This window comes from Telopea speciosissima, chromosome 2, assembly GCF_018873765.1.
Source record: "Telopea speciosissima isolate NSW1024214 ecotype Mountain lineage chromosome 2, Tspe_v1, whole genome shotgun sequence".
NCBI classification, from domain to species: domain Eukaryota; kingdom Viridiplantae; phylum Streptophyta; class Magnoliopsida; order Proteales; family Proteaceae; genus Telopea; species Telopea speciosissima.
Genome location: NC_057917.1, coordinates 11,067,692 through 11,085,831, shown reverse-complemented (window position 1 = coordinate 11,085,831; position 18,140 = coordinate 11,067,692). Strand labels below are relative to the sequence as shown.

At 41.8% G+C, this 18,140-nt stretch overlaps 1 protein-coding gene across 7 annotated transcripts in view; it reads left to right on the top strand.

Moving 5' to 3' along the window:
- LOC122651608 (sister chromatid cohesion protein PDS5 homolog A) overlaps positions 1-18,140 on the top strand; it is a 136,460-nt gene that overhangs the window by 73,282 nt on the left and 45,038 nt on the right. For all 7 annotated transcript variants that reach the window (XM_043845058.1, XM_043845061.1, XM_043845057.1 and 4 more), the window contains exon 17: positions 17,984-18,120. In XM_043845058.1, coding sequence (XP_043700993.1) covers positions 17,984-18,120 — 137 coding nt within the window. The remainder of the gene's footprint in view (positions 1-17,983; positions 18,121-18,140) is intronic.

Here is an 18,140-nt window from a genome sequence, read left to right as displayed (position 1 = left end):
GTAAACCTGGGTGCTGTTTTGGGGCTGAAGGTGAGGCTTGATTTTTTCAAATTATTGCCTTCCCACTAGCCCTGTAGTATAAGTCCAGACAGTGCTTTAAATGACAAACTTCTTGCAACCTTACCTCTGAGAATAATAAGCAATCATCCACAAATAAGAGATGTGAAACTGCTGCGTCTCTGTTGCGGACTTATACTCCATGTTTAAAACCGTCGTCTTTAGCATTCAAAATTAGAGAGCTTAGGGCCTGAGAGCATAATATAAAGATATCTGGGGAAAGAGGATCTCCTTGCTGGATTTCACGAGAAGGGGAGATAGATCCACGAGCAGCCCCATTAAAAAGGCCATTGTAAGTAATTGACCGAATGCATTCCATGACCATGTAGACCCCTTTAGTGCTGAAACCTAACTGTAGGAGCATCCGTTCAATGAAGGTCCACTTGAGCCTGTCATATGCTTTCCATATATTAAGTTTTAGAGCGAGAGGCTTCATCTACCGTTTCTTCTTCTGTTTGATATAATGGAACAGTTCATGGTTTATATAGATGTTATCGGTGATCACCTGATTAGGAACAAAAGCTGATTGGACCGGTAGGATAATTTGGTCAAGGGCTCCTTTCAGTCTCCCAGCAATAATTTTGGTTATCACTTTGAAGACTACATCAATCTTGAGGTCATAGTCATTGTGAAATGTGACAGTTAATTGAATTGCCTCACAGGGCTATGATCTTAGGTCTAAGGCGACATCATGCCTTGTTGACACTTAACGAGTTTACGTTGATTTCTGTTTATTTCTTTGTTTTTCGTTGAATATGCTTTTATTATATCCTATACTTTGTTTATTATATGTTGATTTTCTCATTTCAAGTCATTACTAGCATACTTGGATCATATTGCATTGATATGACTTCTATGTTGCATATAAGCATAATTAATTATATGGAAAATTACGCGTACACCCCCTGTACTTTGCCTAAAGTAATAATAAACCTGAGGTTTCAACAAACCAGCTTGTACACACCCTCAATTTAAAAAAAAAAATGCAAAAGTAACAGTCCATTAGGAACTCAACGTTAAGTGATGATGTGGGATATACTTTGGATATGAAATGACTCTTACACCCTTTCATAACACCCTTAACAAACCAATAACCATTGTCTTTCCCAAATCTCACCCATCATCCCTGTCTCTGTTCGAGGAAGAGGCGAACCAGCTCTGTTCCTCCTCCGGCGGAGAGAAGACCAGCCCTGTGGAAGACAAACAGGTGGAGGTTCGAATGTGCAGGTTTGCCTGAATTCATGGTACTGGTGCTGTTGACGGATGTCAGTGTTGCCACACCTGGGTCGAGCCATAAGCTGAACGGTGCTATTAAGTACCATGAGTGTGAAGTGGCTTCATTTTCTTTGGTGGAAGGGAAGTGGGGAACTGGAGAAGGGTAGGTTCAGGTCGGACTCTCTGTTTAAGTATTTATGTATGTTATTGCCGAGGGAAGAAGAATTCAGGTTGAGTTTCATCGTTTCATAGAATTCTGGGTGAATTGAAAAATCTTTGAGCAGATTACATGTCACACCCGCAACCCACCCCTTGGGAGAATTCGGCTAGTGACCCGAATACCCGAAGTATTCAAAGACCTCCAGGATCCAGATGCAGTAAATACACATCACAAGCACAAACACAATATCGAGATAACAAGTGTTACATTGATCAGAGTGCATGGAAAGTAAATATTTACGAATTTTATATACATTATTTATATTGCAAGTTCCAAGAACCCGATATCCCTAAGTTCACAACCATCGGGCCCACACTTAACTATTCTAGAATATATATAGCGGAAACTCTTCCACCAAAACGGATAATGTTAAACAAAAGAAAACAAAAAGGTAATACCACGTCATCAGTCCCTGTCCTCCAAGTAATGCTCTCCGCCACCATTACATCCACCTGCAAAGAAAATATTCCACAGGGGTAAGCTCCACCGAGCCCAACAAGTAAAGGATAAACCACACACAAGCATATGCACACACAAAGCAAAATCCTAGATGCATGGATTCAATTTTTAATCTTAATTCCACCTAACAACAATGCCTAAGTCTCACGCTAACAACTCGGGAAACATTCTCGGTTCCTTCACACTTACCCGAAACGTAGCCTCAATTGTTGTAGGGAGCCCACACCGGTCTTTAGTATTTTATTTATTTATTTTTTTACCTCCCCGTGGGTAGGCCCCGATAATCATAGCCTGGACCCCATCCTGGCGTACACCACACTCCTCAGTGACAGGGGGTTATGATCACCCAACACCTGAACCCCTGCTGGTAAGGGTTGTAGCACCAAGGAATGACATTCCTAGCCCTATGCAGACTAGATGACATCGTACGGGGTGTACAGTGTTCCCGCATCCCATACTACGGCTCACCATACCTCTCGTTTCCAAGCCGACTCTGGCATCTATTCTAGCACAAGATTTACATTTCAAACCATTCCACATCGCATCCACATATATCCACATTTCATATCCATAAAACATATCCATCAACCAATAGATCATTTCCAAATAAGAATAACAATCATTCATATGCATGGTTCCTAACAATTAATCTAAATTGAAATAGACATTCCCAAATTAATTCAAGTCTATCCCCACTTACCTTGTATTACTTGTGTTTACGAAGTCGGATTAGTCCACGAGTTGGTTGCTGATAGGTTCGAAGATCAAGAAGCTATGTGTTGGCAGAATCGTGGGTTAGAAAGAGAGAATGAGAGAAAATAATGTGTGGTATTCATTGATAGGTAAGCCCCTCTATTAGGGGAAATTACGAAGAGACTAATCTAGGCGATGTGGGGCTAAAACCCACATAGCCCCACTTACACTTAATAACATAAGAAGAATAAAACTACCCCAAAAAGATCAGAATACCCCCATGGTATTCTGGATTACATATTCCAACACTCCCCCTCAAACTGGATTATATAAATAAGCAAAGAAAGAAGATCCAGCTTGAACTAAAGAAAAAATAATTCCAAATAATGCTAACACGCCCCCTCAAGTTGGCGCATACAAGGTACTAATGCCCAACTTGAACAAAAAAAGGGAAAAAACTAAGTTGTAGCAGAATCCAGCTTGACAGATGAATGCAGCTCCCAAATAAACCTTCAAGAACTTGAAAAAAATAGGTCTTCAAAATCTGGGCAGACTTGAGCAGCAAACTGTCACCAATCTTTAACAACTGTCCAGTGATGAATCTTTGACTGATAATCTTGAAGATAAGCAACTAGGGCAGCAAGCAGATGAATCAAGTAGCAAAAAAGATTAAGCAACGGAAAAAATCAACCCAACTGTAGAACCTCATATAGGCAGGCAATAACCAAACATCTTCAATACTTTAATACTGCAATCTCCCCCTTACGACAAACTCAACCCAATAACAAAGTAGATACCCATTGGCAATGGTGAAAACTCTGATCTTCTATGTTTTGCATTAAGTGTTCCTGCAAGTTCTGCTTCTACAATGTCTGCAGGTGTACTGTACATAATCCCTCCCTCACGTGTAGTACACGTGAACATAACAGAGATGATGTAAGAGATCGGGCAAAAACATAATATTCCAGAATTTTCCAAAAGGTGCTAAGGGTAATGGAAAAGGAAGAAATGGCAAATTAGAGAATACCATTATCGTCCAAAGTGGTTATGGGTATATATGCCAAAGGTATGATTTGGGAGGTGGTGAAGTGAAAAGAGCAGCGGGATAATGAACCATAGACAAAAACAATGCAATAAAGTAATCTTCAACCTTATTCAATTGATCAAACTAATTCCAAAACACCAATCTCCAATGATCAGATGTGAATTATAAAAAAACAGGTCTGATTTTTAGAAGGAGAAGGCACCATTCTTCAAAAACTTGATCGATCTTCACACAAGGAAGAACCAGTGTGCAAAATTCCAAACTATAAACTCCCACATGCTAAATAGAATTGACGAAGATATCTGGACAGCAATGGATGTAAGAAGTTTTAACAAAAAACTTGGATTAGATCTGAATTAGTGAATAAGGCTAGGATCAAGCTCTCAAAGTAAGCCGGATATGAACCAAAAAAACTTCACATAACTGAATAGGTTCGTAGTTGCAACCAATAACCTTGGAACACACTGTTGTAATCCCAAATAAGCTGATCTCCAGGGTAGTAGATTCGAGTCTTCAATAATGAAAGAAATTCGATCTCCAATAGTAGGATACTCAGTCTCAATAATACGGCAGCAATGTCTACATAAAGGCAGCAGTAACATGTCAACCAGTCATACTTACAGAAGCCAATCAATAGAACCAACAAGGTAGGTAGTAAAGCTCAATTGAACCAGCAAATATAAGATAATCACTCAGTAGATCCAATAGGTAGTTGAAGCAGCCAGCCACATAAGAATAAGGAAAATAGGTTGATAATTGGAAAAATCGAGCCATAAGAATGAATCTGAATTTTTTCCAAAAATAACAGATGAATGATGCTGAAATATGGGTTGAATACTCCTCTGATATGTATAAGACTCTTCTCAAAATATGAGCTTGATCGGAAAACCCTAACCCTAAAATTGATTGTTGTCAGGGTTTTAGAAAACCTTGAAATTGAGATCGATTTAGGGAAAGGGGGTTGTAATTGCTGATGTAGACATGTAATAGATGCTGACCAAGGCTGCTAGAATGGAACCTCCAAGGTGAACAATCAATCTCCAGTAAGAGTGAGACCTGATCTTCAACGGGGAGAGACTCTAAAAAATCGCAGAAGTAGAGCAGGGCAGCATTACATCACTACACCAGCATAAAGGACCTTCTTCAAGCCTTGAACTGATGAAGGAGAGTTCTCTTTTAATGTTAGAACCACCTCCAAAGCACTCGAACAACAGCAAACATCCCTAGCCCAAATTGATTTTTATCAGGGTTTTGGAAAACCCTGAAAAGAAGAGATCGATTGGGGTAGGGTTCTTCAAAAAACTTGGATAGGTGTAATATTGAGGTCGATTGGTCCTTGAAGTGGGAGTAATCAGCCCTCAATTATTAGCAAAAACTGAAACCTAAAAATCAGGGTTTTTGGCAGGTAACCAAATTAGCAGGTTAAGGAATTTTTGCTGTAGAAACAAATCCAGCCATCAAAAAGGGTCCAAACTTAGGTCGAGTAGGGCTTGTAGTAATAGGGAATCACCCCCAAAAGATCAGCTGCATCTAAAAAGGATACACCAAAATCAATTGGAGTCGGGGTTTTGAAAAACCTTGACAAGTTGAGATCGATTAGGGTATGGTGGTTGGAATTAATTAAAGCTTGGAGAAAAAGGAAATAGGGAATGAGGATAGTGGAATAGCGTAGAAAGGGGCTGGAGAAGGGTGCATAGGGAGCTCCAATGGTGGAAGGTCAGCCTTCAATAGTAATAGGAAGTCGATCTCCAAAAAATTCTGGAAAACCCCAAATCGCAAAGATGATTCCAGCAGTATTTTACTATAAAAAAGTAGATAGAATGGAGGAGGGCAGCAACTAAATCATTGGTCAGGGATTTTACCTCATTAGTGCTGCCCCCTTACAAGGAGAAGAAGAAGAAAACCAGAGAAAGAGAAGCCGAGAGAGAGAGAGAGAGAGAGAGAGAGAGAGAGAGAGAGAGAGAGAGAGAAGAAGGAGAGGTTGATTGGAGAGATGGAGTAGGGTTTTTCCTCTTTTTCTAACCGAGATCAGACCAGCTCTGATACCATGTTGGCAGAATCGTGGGTTAGAAAGAGAGAATGAGAGAAATAATGTGTTGTATTGATTGATAGGTAAGCCCCTCTATTAGGGGAAATTACAAAGAGACTAATCTAGGCGATGTGGAACTCAAACCCACATAGTCCACTTACACTTAATAACATAAGAAGAATATAACTACCCCAAAAAGACTAAAATACCCCCACGGTATTCTGGATTACATATTCCAACACTGTCTTATAATTAATCAACCATACATATGTGTTAAGAGGTGTCCAAGAGATATTGGGGTCCTAGGGTAGGTTAGGGTCAGGTTAGAATAGGTTTAGAATCAAATTCTAGTTTAACAGTAGCTATTGAAATTTAAAGGAAAAAAAATGGGGTTTTGTATGGAAATTTTGAATCACTTAGAGGCAGAATTGGTTAATGTTTTATTCTAACAAAATGAAGCCCTATGAGTCTTACACAAAATTGGAATCAATGGAATGATGACCCGTAGTGTAGGCAACATCGGATGCAGCATCGGACTCAACCTGATCATGCGTCCGACCCTAAGTCCGACCCAACCCGTGGTACAGGCAACATCAGATGCAGCATCAGACTCAACCTGGGCATGCGTCCGATCCTAAGTCCGACCCAACCTGAGGTACATGCAGCAGCAGATGCAGCATCAGACTCAACCTGGGTATGCATCCGATCCTAAGTCCGACCCAACCCGAGGTATAGGCAGCATCGGACTCAACCTGAGCGTGCGTTCGACCCAACCCGAGGTGCAGGCAACATCGGATGCAGTATCAGACTCTCATCTTCGTTTCTTGTACATAGCAGCCCCCCTTTCTTTTCTTTTTATTATTTTTTTTTTATATAGATAAAGTAAAAGTCACCCACCACCACCATGAGTGGTGGTCGGATCCGGCAGCTAGAGCTACCATAATTACCATTACCGGCAAGGGAAAGGGGCGGTGGTCAGCCACCATGGCCGAACCCTCTCCTCATTTCTCATTGTTTTCTCCCTCCTCTCTTTCCTTTTCTCTTTATTTTTCCTTCTCTTTTAGCAGTCATACACTCTTACTTTTATCTTCTCCTATATCTTTTCCATTTTTCTTTTCTCATTTTTCTCTTAAAGCCAAATCTGAAATCTATTTATATGGATAGATTCATCAACATAAATTGAATATGGGGAGACATAAGTCTGGTTCTAGCAAGGGTTTATGAAGAACCCAAATTAGGTAGATAGAAGAGATAGAGAGAGGTGAGACCATTTACCTAATAGGAGTAGTCTATGTTCCCTTCCCTTCTTCCACTTCTCCTTCTTCCCTTCTTCTATTCTTCTCCTTCTTCTCTTCTCTTCCTTCTTTTTCTTCTCTGTTTTAAAACCGTTTCTTGTTTACACTACGGTCTAACCTTCCTTACATTATATAAATTTCTCCTTTGGCACCTCTCTCTAATTGCTAGGTGGCTGAACCTAACTACATTATTTTATAAATCATTAGGCGATAACTTGCCACATCCTACTCCTATTAAATCCTTAGTAATGGTATTGATGGTGGAAGCCCACTAAGGTTATCTATTTCTTTAACCTTTATGTTGACACCTAAATACTTTGCTAGGTGGCTAAACCTAAAGGTACACCTCATTCATTATATGCCATGAGTTGCCACCTCCTAATATTTGCTTGACACCTAAACACCCCCTCCCTAAACCTTGGAGCTTAGAAGTCTAAGTGGGACAAGCTGGGTACAAAAGTCTTTCAAAATTCGTGACTGACCTGCATCGGATGCAAGGTCGGATTCAAGCCTGGGCGTGAATCCGTGCTTGGATCCTATTGTAATATGGGTCCAAGGGTAAATTTGTCCATGGGGGTATTCTTGTATGTGGGTTTTAGTCCCACATTGCTTAGTTATATTTTTGTCATATGATTTCAATATTATAAATAAAGGCTGGGCTATGATCACATTGATCAAGCCAGTATTCACGGAATTCCACATGATATTAGAGCAAAAAATATTCTGGGGATATGGGAAGTAAAATTTTTTCGTTTTTTTCTCTCTTCTTTTTCTTTTCCGCCATTCTGCCCTAAAACCACACACCGCCAGCCCCTCCACCACTTTTGCCAGCCACCAACCACCCCTCCACCACTTCCGCCACCTACTGCCAGCCCCTCCACCACTTCCGCCAGCCACCGCCAACCCTCCACCGCCTCCGCTGGCCCTCTCCCTTCCTCCCGCCACCTCCGCAGGTCCCTCCCTCCTTTTTCCGCCACCTCTATACACCTCGAGGGGGGCTTCCTCCTTGTTCGAATTTTTTTTTCATCCCTTGGTGGTGAGTTGACTCCCACTAAGGGTTCATTTTTTAGCCTATACATGTTCTGATTTTCTTTTTTTGGGATTTGTCTCTGCCTATTTTTCTCCAACCACCATGCTTGACGAGTCTGAGATCACGACTGCTTCGATTGGTTCTGACGATTCCAACCAGCGGGACTTTGTTCCCTTTCCAGTCCCATAAAGTTGAATGGCAACAATTATCTTCTGTGGTCTTGTTCCTGTTTATTTACTATTGGTTCCCGTGGGCTCTCTGGTTATATCACGGGCACTAAGGTCAGGCCTACAGAGGCTGGATCGGCTCAGGATCGATGGATGAATTTCAATTTTTTGGGGATGTCCTATTTGGTTAATTCCATGGACCAGACCATTGCTGGTAGTTATTTGCTCCTTGACACCGCTGCAAAAATTTGAAAGACGGCTCATGACACATACTCTCAGGTTGGGAATGTAGCCTAATGCTATGAACTCTGTCAGAAGCTCCATACTACCAAGCAGCTGGAGTTGTCTCTGTCCCAATATTACAATACCATGTGCACACTGTGGCAGGAATTGGATTTTTTGGGCACATTTAAGGCTACCATAGATGTTGGCGCGAAGGCCTTCAGGAAGTGGGAGGATGGTCTATGGCTGTTTGATTTTTTGGCCGGCCTCAACATTGAATTTGATAATATCAGGTCCAATATTTTGAGTCGGGATCCTCTTCCCTCTTTGGAGCAGGCCTATGCCATACTTTCGGCTGAGGATACGAGGCGCACTGCCATGGTTCATCCTGTCACTCAGGAACGATCAACCCTTGTTTTTTGTTCTCAATCTTCTCATGGAAATTCCTCTCGTCCTCCTCCTACTGATCAGCCATCTAGTGATTGCCTGCCTATTAAATGTGATCATTGTGGGAAGGACTGGCACACCAAGAACCGATATTGGAAGCTTCATGGTTGTCCTGCGGATACTCGTGGGCGTGGAAAGGGGGGTTCCAATCGGCCCAGTTCCTCTCGTGCTAATCAGGCTGCTACTGAAGATCCATCTGAACAGTCTCTTTCCTCTTTGATGGCTGAGTTGCACAATCTGTGGGATATGATGAATCGCTTGGACACATCTTCTTCGGCATCTGTATCTCCTTCCATGGCGGCTTCGGCTTTGTCTCTACCTGCTCCTAATGCACCTTCTTCCACAGGTATTTCTTTTGGTGGGAATTACACCTCGGTCATGTCTGACTCTTAGGTTATTGACTCAGGAGCAACCGACCATATGATAGGTTCTTCCTCTGTTTTTACCACATATACTCCTCTTCAGGCCAGTCAAAGGTTCGGGTTGCTATTGGGTCTCTTTCTTCTATTTTTGGGAAGGGATCCTTTCAGTGCACCTCCTCTCTCACTCTTTCCTTTGTTTTACATGTTCCCAGGTTTGCTACTAATTTGTTGTCCATTAGTAGTCTAACTAAGGATTTAAACTACAAAGTAATATTTTTTCCAATTCATTGTTTATTTCAGGATTTGGAAACGGATAGTACGATTGCATGTGGTAAGGTGGTTGGTGGTCTGTGCGTGCTTGAAAGTTCCCGGACAACATTGACATCACTGCCGGCATCTTCTACTTTTGATTCTGTATTGCTTGAGTTGAATAATTGGCATCGTCGTTTGGGCCATCCCCCAATCGGGGTTTTATATGCTTTATTTCCTAGTTTGGTAAAACAATGTAATAAACACAATTTTTCTTGTGATGCTTGCACTTTGGCAAAGCAAACTCGGTGTATTTTTCCTATTTCAGACAACAGAAGTTTGAGTCCTTTTGGTTTAATTCATTCTGATGTTTGGGGCCTTGTCCGTTGTGTTTCTATCGTTGGGTTTCGATGGTTTGTCACATTTATCGATTGTTTTAGCCGGACGACTTGGGTATATTTGATGCATAGCAAGAGTGATGTGTTCAATTGTTTTATGTTATTCCACAAAATGGTCTAGATGCAGTTTGATGCCAAGGTGAAGATTCTTCGCTCAGATAATGGCAAGGAATATATGGATGGTGCTTTCGTTCCTATTTGGACAACCATGGGATCATACACCAAACTTCTTGTGTTGACACTCCCGCTCAAAATGGAGTGGCTGAACGCAAGTATAGAAATCTACTGGAAGTAGCTCATTCCCTTATGTTCACCATGTCTGTCCCTCCTCGTTTCTGGGGTGATTCCTTGCTTACAGCTACTTACCTCATCAATCGACTTCCATCTCGTGTCTTGGGTGGCTGCTGTCCCTTGGATATGTTGGTTGGCAAATCCACCTTTGTGGTGCCCCCAAGAGTGTTTGGTTGTGTTGTGTTTGCACGAAATCACCACGTCCATGGTAAGCTTGATCCCAGAGGATTACAGTGCATTTTTCTTGGTTACTCACCGACTCAGAAGGACTATAAATGCTACCATCCTCCTACCAGAAAGGTGTTGGTCACCATGGATGTTGTCTTTCGGGAGTCGGAGGCTTACTTTCCACTGCCGGTACCTCTGCAGGGGGAGGCTCAAAGTAATGAAGAGGTCCCGCTGATTGCTCCTTTAGATGTTGAGATTCCAACCATTGAAGATGTTTCTATTGAACTAGAGGATGGAGTTACAAGTCAAGAACAAGAAGTGGGACAGACTGAGCAACAGGTGCAGGGGGAGAGACTTGTGAAACAGAAATACACTCGGGGAACTGATTTTCCTCTAGATGGTCCTTGGTACAAAGAGAAAGAAACCACCACTGCTGCACCACCTACGCAATCGGCATCTGTTCCTACTCTAAATCTTGCTCCTAGTCATACTTCGGGTAAGCCCCCTCTTGATCCTAGTCTTGATTTACCCATTGCTGTTCGCAAACAAAAAAGAAGTTGCACTCTGCATCCTATCTCAAACTTTGTATCCTACAACTCTCTAACTCCTGCTTTTCATGCTTTCATATCCTCTTTGTCCTCTGTCTCTCTACCTAACACTTGGCAGGAAGCAATAGCCGAACCAAAATGGAAGGAGGCAATGAATGAAGAAATGCTTGCCCTTGCGAAAAATCAGACCTGGGATTTGGTAAGTTCTCCACATGGGAAGAGGCCTGTTGGTTGTAAATGGGTCTTTGTTGTGAAGCACAAGGCTGATGGTTCTGTGGAGAGATACAAGGTGAGATTAGTCGCTAAAGGGTTCACTCAAACCCAAGGAATCGATTATCAAGAGACTTTTGCTCCTTTAGCGAAGATGAATACTGTACGGGTCATCATTTCTTGTGCTGTAATCAAGGATGGGAACTTCAACAACTCGATGTGAAGAATGCCTTCCTACATGGAGACTTGGAATAAGATGTCTACATGGAGGTACCCTCGGGTTTTACCTCTTCAGAGACTGGGGGGAGAGTGTGCAAGTTAAAGAAGGCTCTGTATGGTCTGAAGCAGTTCCCAAGGGCTTAGTCTGGCCGATTCCACAAGGCTATGATTGGTATGGGTATAAGCAGAGTAATGTAGACCACACATTGTTTGTTAAGAGAGTGGGACAAGAAGTTACCCTTTTGATTGTCTATGTTGATGACATAGTAATTACAAGCAGTGATGCACATGAGATTCAGCAGCTGAAAGCTTATTTGGGCACGGAGTTTGAAGTCAAGGATTTGGGCAAAATGAGGTACTTCCTAGGGATTGAGGTTGCCTATTTGGCTGAGGGCATATCTCTCTCTTAAAGGAAATATACCTTGGATTTATTGAAAGAAACAGGGATGCTTGGGTGTAAACCAGCAGATACCCCTCTGGAGCCCAACACACATTTGAAGAGTAAGGAAGGTGCGCCAGTGGACAATGGTAGCTATCAGAGGTTAGTGGATCGATTGATTTACTTCTCACATACCCGGCCAGACATCACATTTGCTGTAAGCCTTGTCAGCCAATACATGCATGATCCTCATTCTTCTCACTTGGAAGCAGCATATAGAATTCTCCGTTACCTCAAGTTAGCTCCAGGGAAAGGAGTATTATTGTCTCCACACGGCCATCTCCGGATAGAAGCGTACACTGATGCAGATTGGGCTGGCAGCCCTGATGATATGAAGTCCACATCTGGATATTGCACATTTGTTGGAGGTAACCTAACTACTTGGAGAAGCAAAAAACAAGTTGTTGTGGCTTGATCTAGTGCTGAAGCTGAATTCCGAGCTATAGCACAGGGTATTTGTGAGCTTCTTTGGCTCAAGGGGCTTCTTCAAGACTTGGGGATGAGTGCTGATCTTCCTATGCGACTCTATTGTGTCAGCAATCAGCATTGCTCACAACCCGGTCCAACATGATCGGACCAAACATGTTGAGATTGACCGGCACTTCATCAACGAGAACCTGGAACATGGAATTATTTGTATTCCATTTATATAGTCTAGTGAACAGTTGGCTGATATCCTTACCAAAGGAATCAGTACAAAATTGTTCTTTCCTACTGTTTGCAAGTTGGGCATGTTTGATATGTATGCACCAACTTGAGGGGGAGTGTTGTAATATGGGTCCAAGGGTAAATCTGTCCATGGGGGTATTCTTGTATGTGGGTTTTAGTCCCACATTGCTGCTGTTATATTTTTGTCATATGATTTCAATATTATAAATAAAGGCTGGGCTATAATCACATTGATCAGGCCAGTATCCACGGAATTCCGCAGATCCGATGTACCCTGTTGTTCTACACACATCGGACTGAAGGCCGGATGCAAGGCTCTCCTTGCATCCGTGCTTGTGTCCGATGCCTCTATCATGGCTTTTTGCCCATGTAATCCTAGGCTTTTTCTGTGGGGATCTTCCCTACCTTTTCTAATACACTCTCACCAAAAGTATATAAGTTTAAAATAATAAAGACGGGTTATGCTTGTCAGTTAGTGGAACTTTACCATGATCCGTACATCTGACGATGGGTCTTGCAACTGCACGGGGAAGGTATCCGTCGTTTTACTGGCATGTGACGCATTGCCTTAAAGGTTTCTGATCTACAATTGGATTTGGGTTATGGTTCGGGTTCGGAACTTACAATCAAAGTTCAAATTAGCCTGGGTTTTTGGGCACGGGTGTAACATGACGGCCCGTTCTGGTCTTCTGGAAGCTGCAAATGCAATGGATGGAGTTGTCAAATGTGAGGAACTTTTACGTTGATGTTTGACTTGTTTCGGCTTTCTCTTTCATGGTTTGCTATTTTGACGAGAAAGGCTACTATCTCTCCATATTTGGCGAATTACGACTATTTCCGCAACGACTCCGTGTTCCCAATTTCCAATCTTTAATACAGTTTGGTCCAAATTGCAGACTAACACGACATTGGAAAGATTAAAAGTGAGCTGGGGCGGCATGAATTTGCCGCGTGGCTCATACCAAGGGTGTGCCAGCGCTGTCGCTCGCCACTTTTTTTTTTGTTCTTGATGATAATTGAATTATTCATTGTGGATCTTTTTATGATGCAGAAATTAACATGTCAGTCAAGGGTTATTGAATATTGGAAGCTTATGTTCTGTATTGGCTGAAGAAAAGAAAGACAAATTGTCTTCTTTGGATGAGGGGTTTCCTCTCCAGTACCGCCATCCCCGAGAGCGATTGTAGTTCGTGAAGAATCTGATTCCTCTAAACATGAGGGAACGAATTCGCCTTTCGCTTTTTGGTTCTCTTTGATTGAGTTTTTAAATTTTGCTCTTTTCTTCCGTCATTGATCTCTCACCAAAGCACCTCTCAAAGCTACTGGGAAATGTTCAGGGGGAGGCGAGTGAGAGCACGTTCGGCGGTGATATTAGAGGATTGATGAGCCCTGATACAGATGAGGTGGAAATCTTAACCACTACAATTACTGTGGCTATACACTGGACAGCGTCAAGGCCGTCAAAGAGGCGACAGCTTGAAACACCGCATCAATCGCTTTTTCAATGTCTTAGGCTAATTTGGGGGCAATGGCTTGAAATTCCCCTGCTTTGCTCCCTCACACCTATCGAATGGATAGGATTTGTTGCCCCTCCAATAGAAGGTACGGGCACTTCTGTGACTGCCATTACTAATGTGCGGACAATGAGGTTTCGTTGCTAAGGTGAGCTCTTGTTTAGCCAACGACGATCATGGGGTAGGCTTCAGTGAAATCCTCCTTTTGCAAAATGCATAAGTGTAACCGATACATGGGTTGATGAGGAAACGGATCCTCTCCGGCACATTGGCTGGCTGGGTGGGCAGCATACACCGTCAAGCCGTCTGCCGTCTGCCGGAGGAGGAACAGGGCTGGTTCGCCTCTTCTTTGCTCGGAGACAGGGATGATGGGTGAGGTTTGGGGAAGACAATGATCATTGGTGTGTTAAGGGTGTTATGAAAGGGTATGTTAAAGTTTACCGATTCCTTATTGTAAGGGGTACATGACCATATGTGCCGTGGGGGTACATGTGTGTCTTGCATACTTAGTTTTACATCTTGTGTATTCCCTTTTAGAGATTTGTTTCTTTATTAGTTGGTTCTCGATAGGTTAGTTTCCTATTTAGTAGGATTGGGTTTCTACCTTAAGTCTGATTTAGTTTCCTATTCTAAGTTGCATTCCTAAGAGATATATATGATCAAGAGGTGAGAGTTGAACGTCAGCGATTTTGCCTTTCTCTCCCTCTCTCACGCAGCTCTCTCTCTCTCTTGCTCTACTCTTCTTCATAGATTCTGGGTTAGTTCTTCTTTGATTTTGTAACATGGTATCAGACATGTAACCAGTAGCTGTTTTGAGAGTCGTTCTAAGTTCTGCTATTGCTGAAACCCTAGTTCATACAAGAAGAAGAAGAACTAGGGTTTCGTATGGGTTTCTTATGTTGAAGACTGAAGTATTGTATGAAGAATCATACCTGATCGATTGATTCTGCTACTCTGAAGTTTTTATTTTGATTTTGCTTGTGCTGGTTGATATTGTGCATGTCTTCTGCAGCTACTACTGATTTATATACTGGTTTCCTCCTCTGGTTCACGCTGGAGATTTCTTGAATCCTTTCTGGTTTCGCTTCTGCTGGTTTCTCTATTGCGATTACTGCTGCTATCGTTTCTGATTTTCTTCAATGAATATTGTGACTGCTACTAAAAGGGCTGGTGGTGTTTCGTATTTACTAATCTGGAGTCGATTGGATTCCTGGTATGATGGCTTGGTCTGGAGGTGTTTACAAATAGGATTTCCACCTCTGGTGCGTTTTTTTTTTTAATTGCTGAATACCAGTGTACCTTCGGTTTTCTGTTGAAGACAACACTGCCTTGGTTCTCGCGATGAGGGTCGCAGATGGCCTGGTTATCCCCTTGGTTTCTGCCAGATTTCCCTCCAGTTTCGAAAGTGGATTGGTATAAACCCTCTTCTCTCATGCTGGTTTTCTGCCATTGATCAAGTTTGGGGTAGAAGACGGCACTGCAGGTTATTTGTTCAATTCCCTCCTTCCAGTTCTGCCCTCCTTCTCCTTTCATTCACTTAAAGTCTTTTATTTTTAGTTCATTCCAAAACTACCCTTCCCACTAAAACATAAACAGTCCCTTGCTTGTGTCATTGTTACTTACCGCTTGGAAATTCTGGTTTATTCCAGATTTATCATATTCTCCTTTAATTCTGTTTTATCTCTTTAATTTCTTTTGCTTTCGAGTATATCCCTTGTGAATTATTTCAAATTCCACTTGTGTCCTTTGTTCTTTTATCCTATCAAGTGACCCCTTAAAATTTATGTTTATTCACAAAACTGCGACTGCCATTATACATTGTTCTACTTGTGTATTTGAATGGGTCCACATCGAACCCAATTGGATATTTTGCTCCGGTTTCTTTGGTGGGCCCGATTATATCAATTTGGGGTTCCATATATATATATATATTAAATTTTTTATTTTATTTTATTTATTTTTTGTTTTTTTAAAGATTGGCACTTGCGCGACAATTATTTGCTACCGTGAGGGGAGATTGGAAATTATTTATTGGGGTCTTACTTGCATGGAGATTACTTCTGCTATGAAGGGGTGAGTTGGAGGTTATTGGAATCTTGTTGCAGCGCTATTCATGATTATTGGAGTTTTTGTGGTGCTGATTATTGGTGGTCATTATTTGTCCACGTGTAATGGTACACGTGAGGGGAAGATTGGAGCTAATGGATGGTGATTCTAATTGTTGCTTGATTGGAGACTGTTATTGATTGGAGATTCTTAATCTGCTCGTACCCAAGTCATCAGCTCGGATCATCAGCATATTTAGAGTTTATTATCCGACTTATTATTATTATTATTATTTGGAGATTATTATTGCCTGCTCGTGTCCTCAGCATCTTATGAAGATGGTTATTTCTGGCATGCTACATATTACTAGTGGGCCATAGCAACCTTATGCTACACATTACCAGTGGGCCATAGCAACCTTATGCTACATATTACCAGTGGGCCGTAGCAACCTTTTGCTACACATTACCAGTGGGCCGTAGCAACCTTATGCTACAGATTACCAGTGGACCGTAGCAACCTTATGCTACAATCGTGGTTTTTGATATTGAGGTTTTCTGACCTTGTGACCCTTGTATGGGGTTTTGTGCCCTTTTGAGGTTTTTTGATATTGAGGTTTATGTGGTGAGCCTCCTATGAAAACCACGTGGTTTGAGTGTATGCCAAAAAACACTCTTCTTGTTGATGTTGCTGCTACGGTGTTTTGGCATGCGACTGATGTTCGCTGCCACTTATTTTGTTACTCGTTGCTGATTGGACTTCTTCGACACAATGTTGTTTTCTATTGCTGCCAGTACTCTTATCTACCGGTGGATATTGTTGATATGATTTGGGTTTCTATTTCTTGATGACTTATATTGGTTAGTGCTGTTGATGACTCATTGTTTTGCTGATGCTTTATCTGGATGAAATTTTTTCCGTCAAGTTCTGTTCGTGGTGCTGTTTCACATTTGGAGGCTTGTGGTCTTGTCCTTGTTTGTCCAAGCTGGAGTATGCTCCAGCTTGAGGGGGAGTATTAAAGTTTACCGATTCCATATTATAAGGGGTACATGACCATATGTGCCGTGGCCCGTGGGGGTACATATGTGTCATGCATACTTAGTTTTACATCTTGTGTATTCCCTTTTAGAGATTTGTTTCTTTATTAGTTGGTTCTATATAGGTTAGTTTCCTATTTAGTAGGATTGGGTTTCTATCTTAAGTCTGATTTAGTTTCCTATTCTAAGTTGTATTCCTAAGAGATATATATGATCAAGAGGTGAGAGTTTAACCTCACCGATTGTGCCTTTCTCTCCTCTCTCACGCAACTCTCTCTCTCTCTTGCTCTGCCCTACTCTTCATAGATTCTGGGTTAGTTCTTCTTTGATTTTGTATCAGGGTATGAGAGTCATTTCATGTCCAAAGTATATCCCACATCTGCACTTAACATTGAGTTCCTAACGGACTGTTACTTTTGTGTTTTTTTAAAAATCGAGGAGGTGTACAAGCTGGTTTTTGGAAACCTTGGGTTAATTATTACTTTAGGCAAAGTATACGGGGTGTATGCGTAATTTTCCCTTAATTATAAAATTATCATTGCATATTACATATAGTCATATACTGTATGCCTAGGTTGCCTAGGCAATGCTTAGGCGGGCGCCTTGTCGACTAGGCACACCTCCAATTGGGTCGCCTTGACAACTACGATATGATCATACCTCCTTTGGGTTTAAGGAAGATAATGGCAATGTGAAACAGGAAGAATCTTAGCCTGCCAGCCCTCTGGAATATGCAATTTTTTGATCATTGGGCCCCAAGCTTTGGAAACTTTCTGGAAAATCATTTGGTTCCCATCTGAAAGGCAAGGATGGAATTTGGAACTAAGACCGACCATGTATTAGTATGTAAAACCTGTTTGTACTGATTATTTAAGTTTTACTTCTTCCGTCATTTATGCATATGAGCTGTCCTTCAAATGTTGCTCTTTTGGTATGATTTTCTGCAATCTGCAGATTTATGGGCTGAAAACACTTGTCAAGCGCTTTTTGCCCCATCAAGGAACTCCTGCCGGGCATCAAATTGGAGAATTGTTGGACATTCTATTAAAGATGCTACAGGAGGGTGACATTGCAGATGGTACCATACCCAGGTATGATTTCTATATTATAA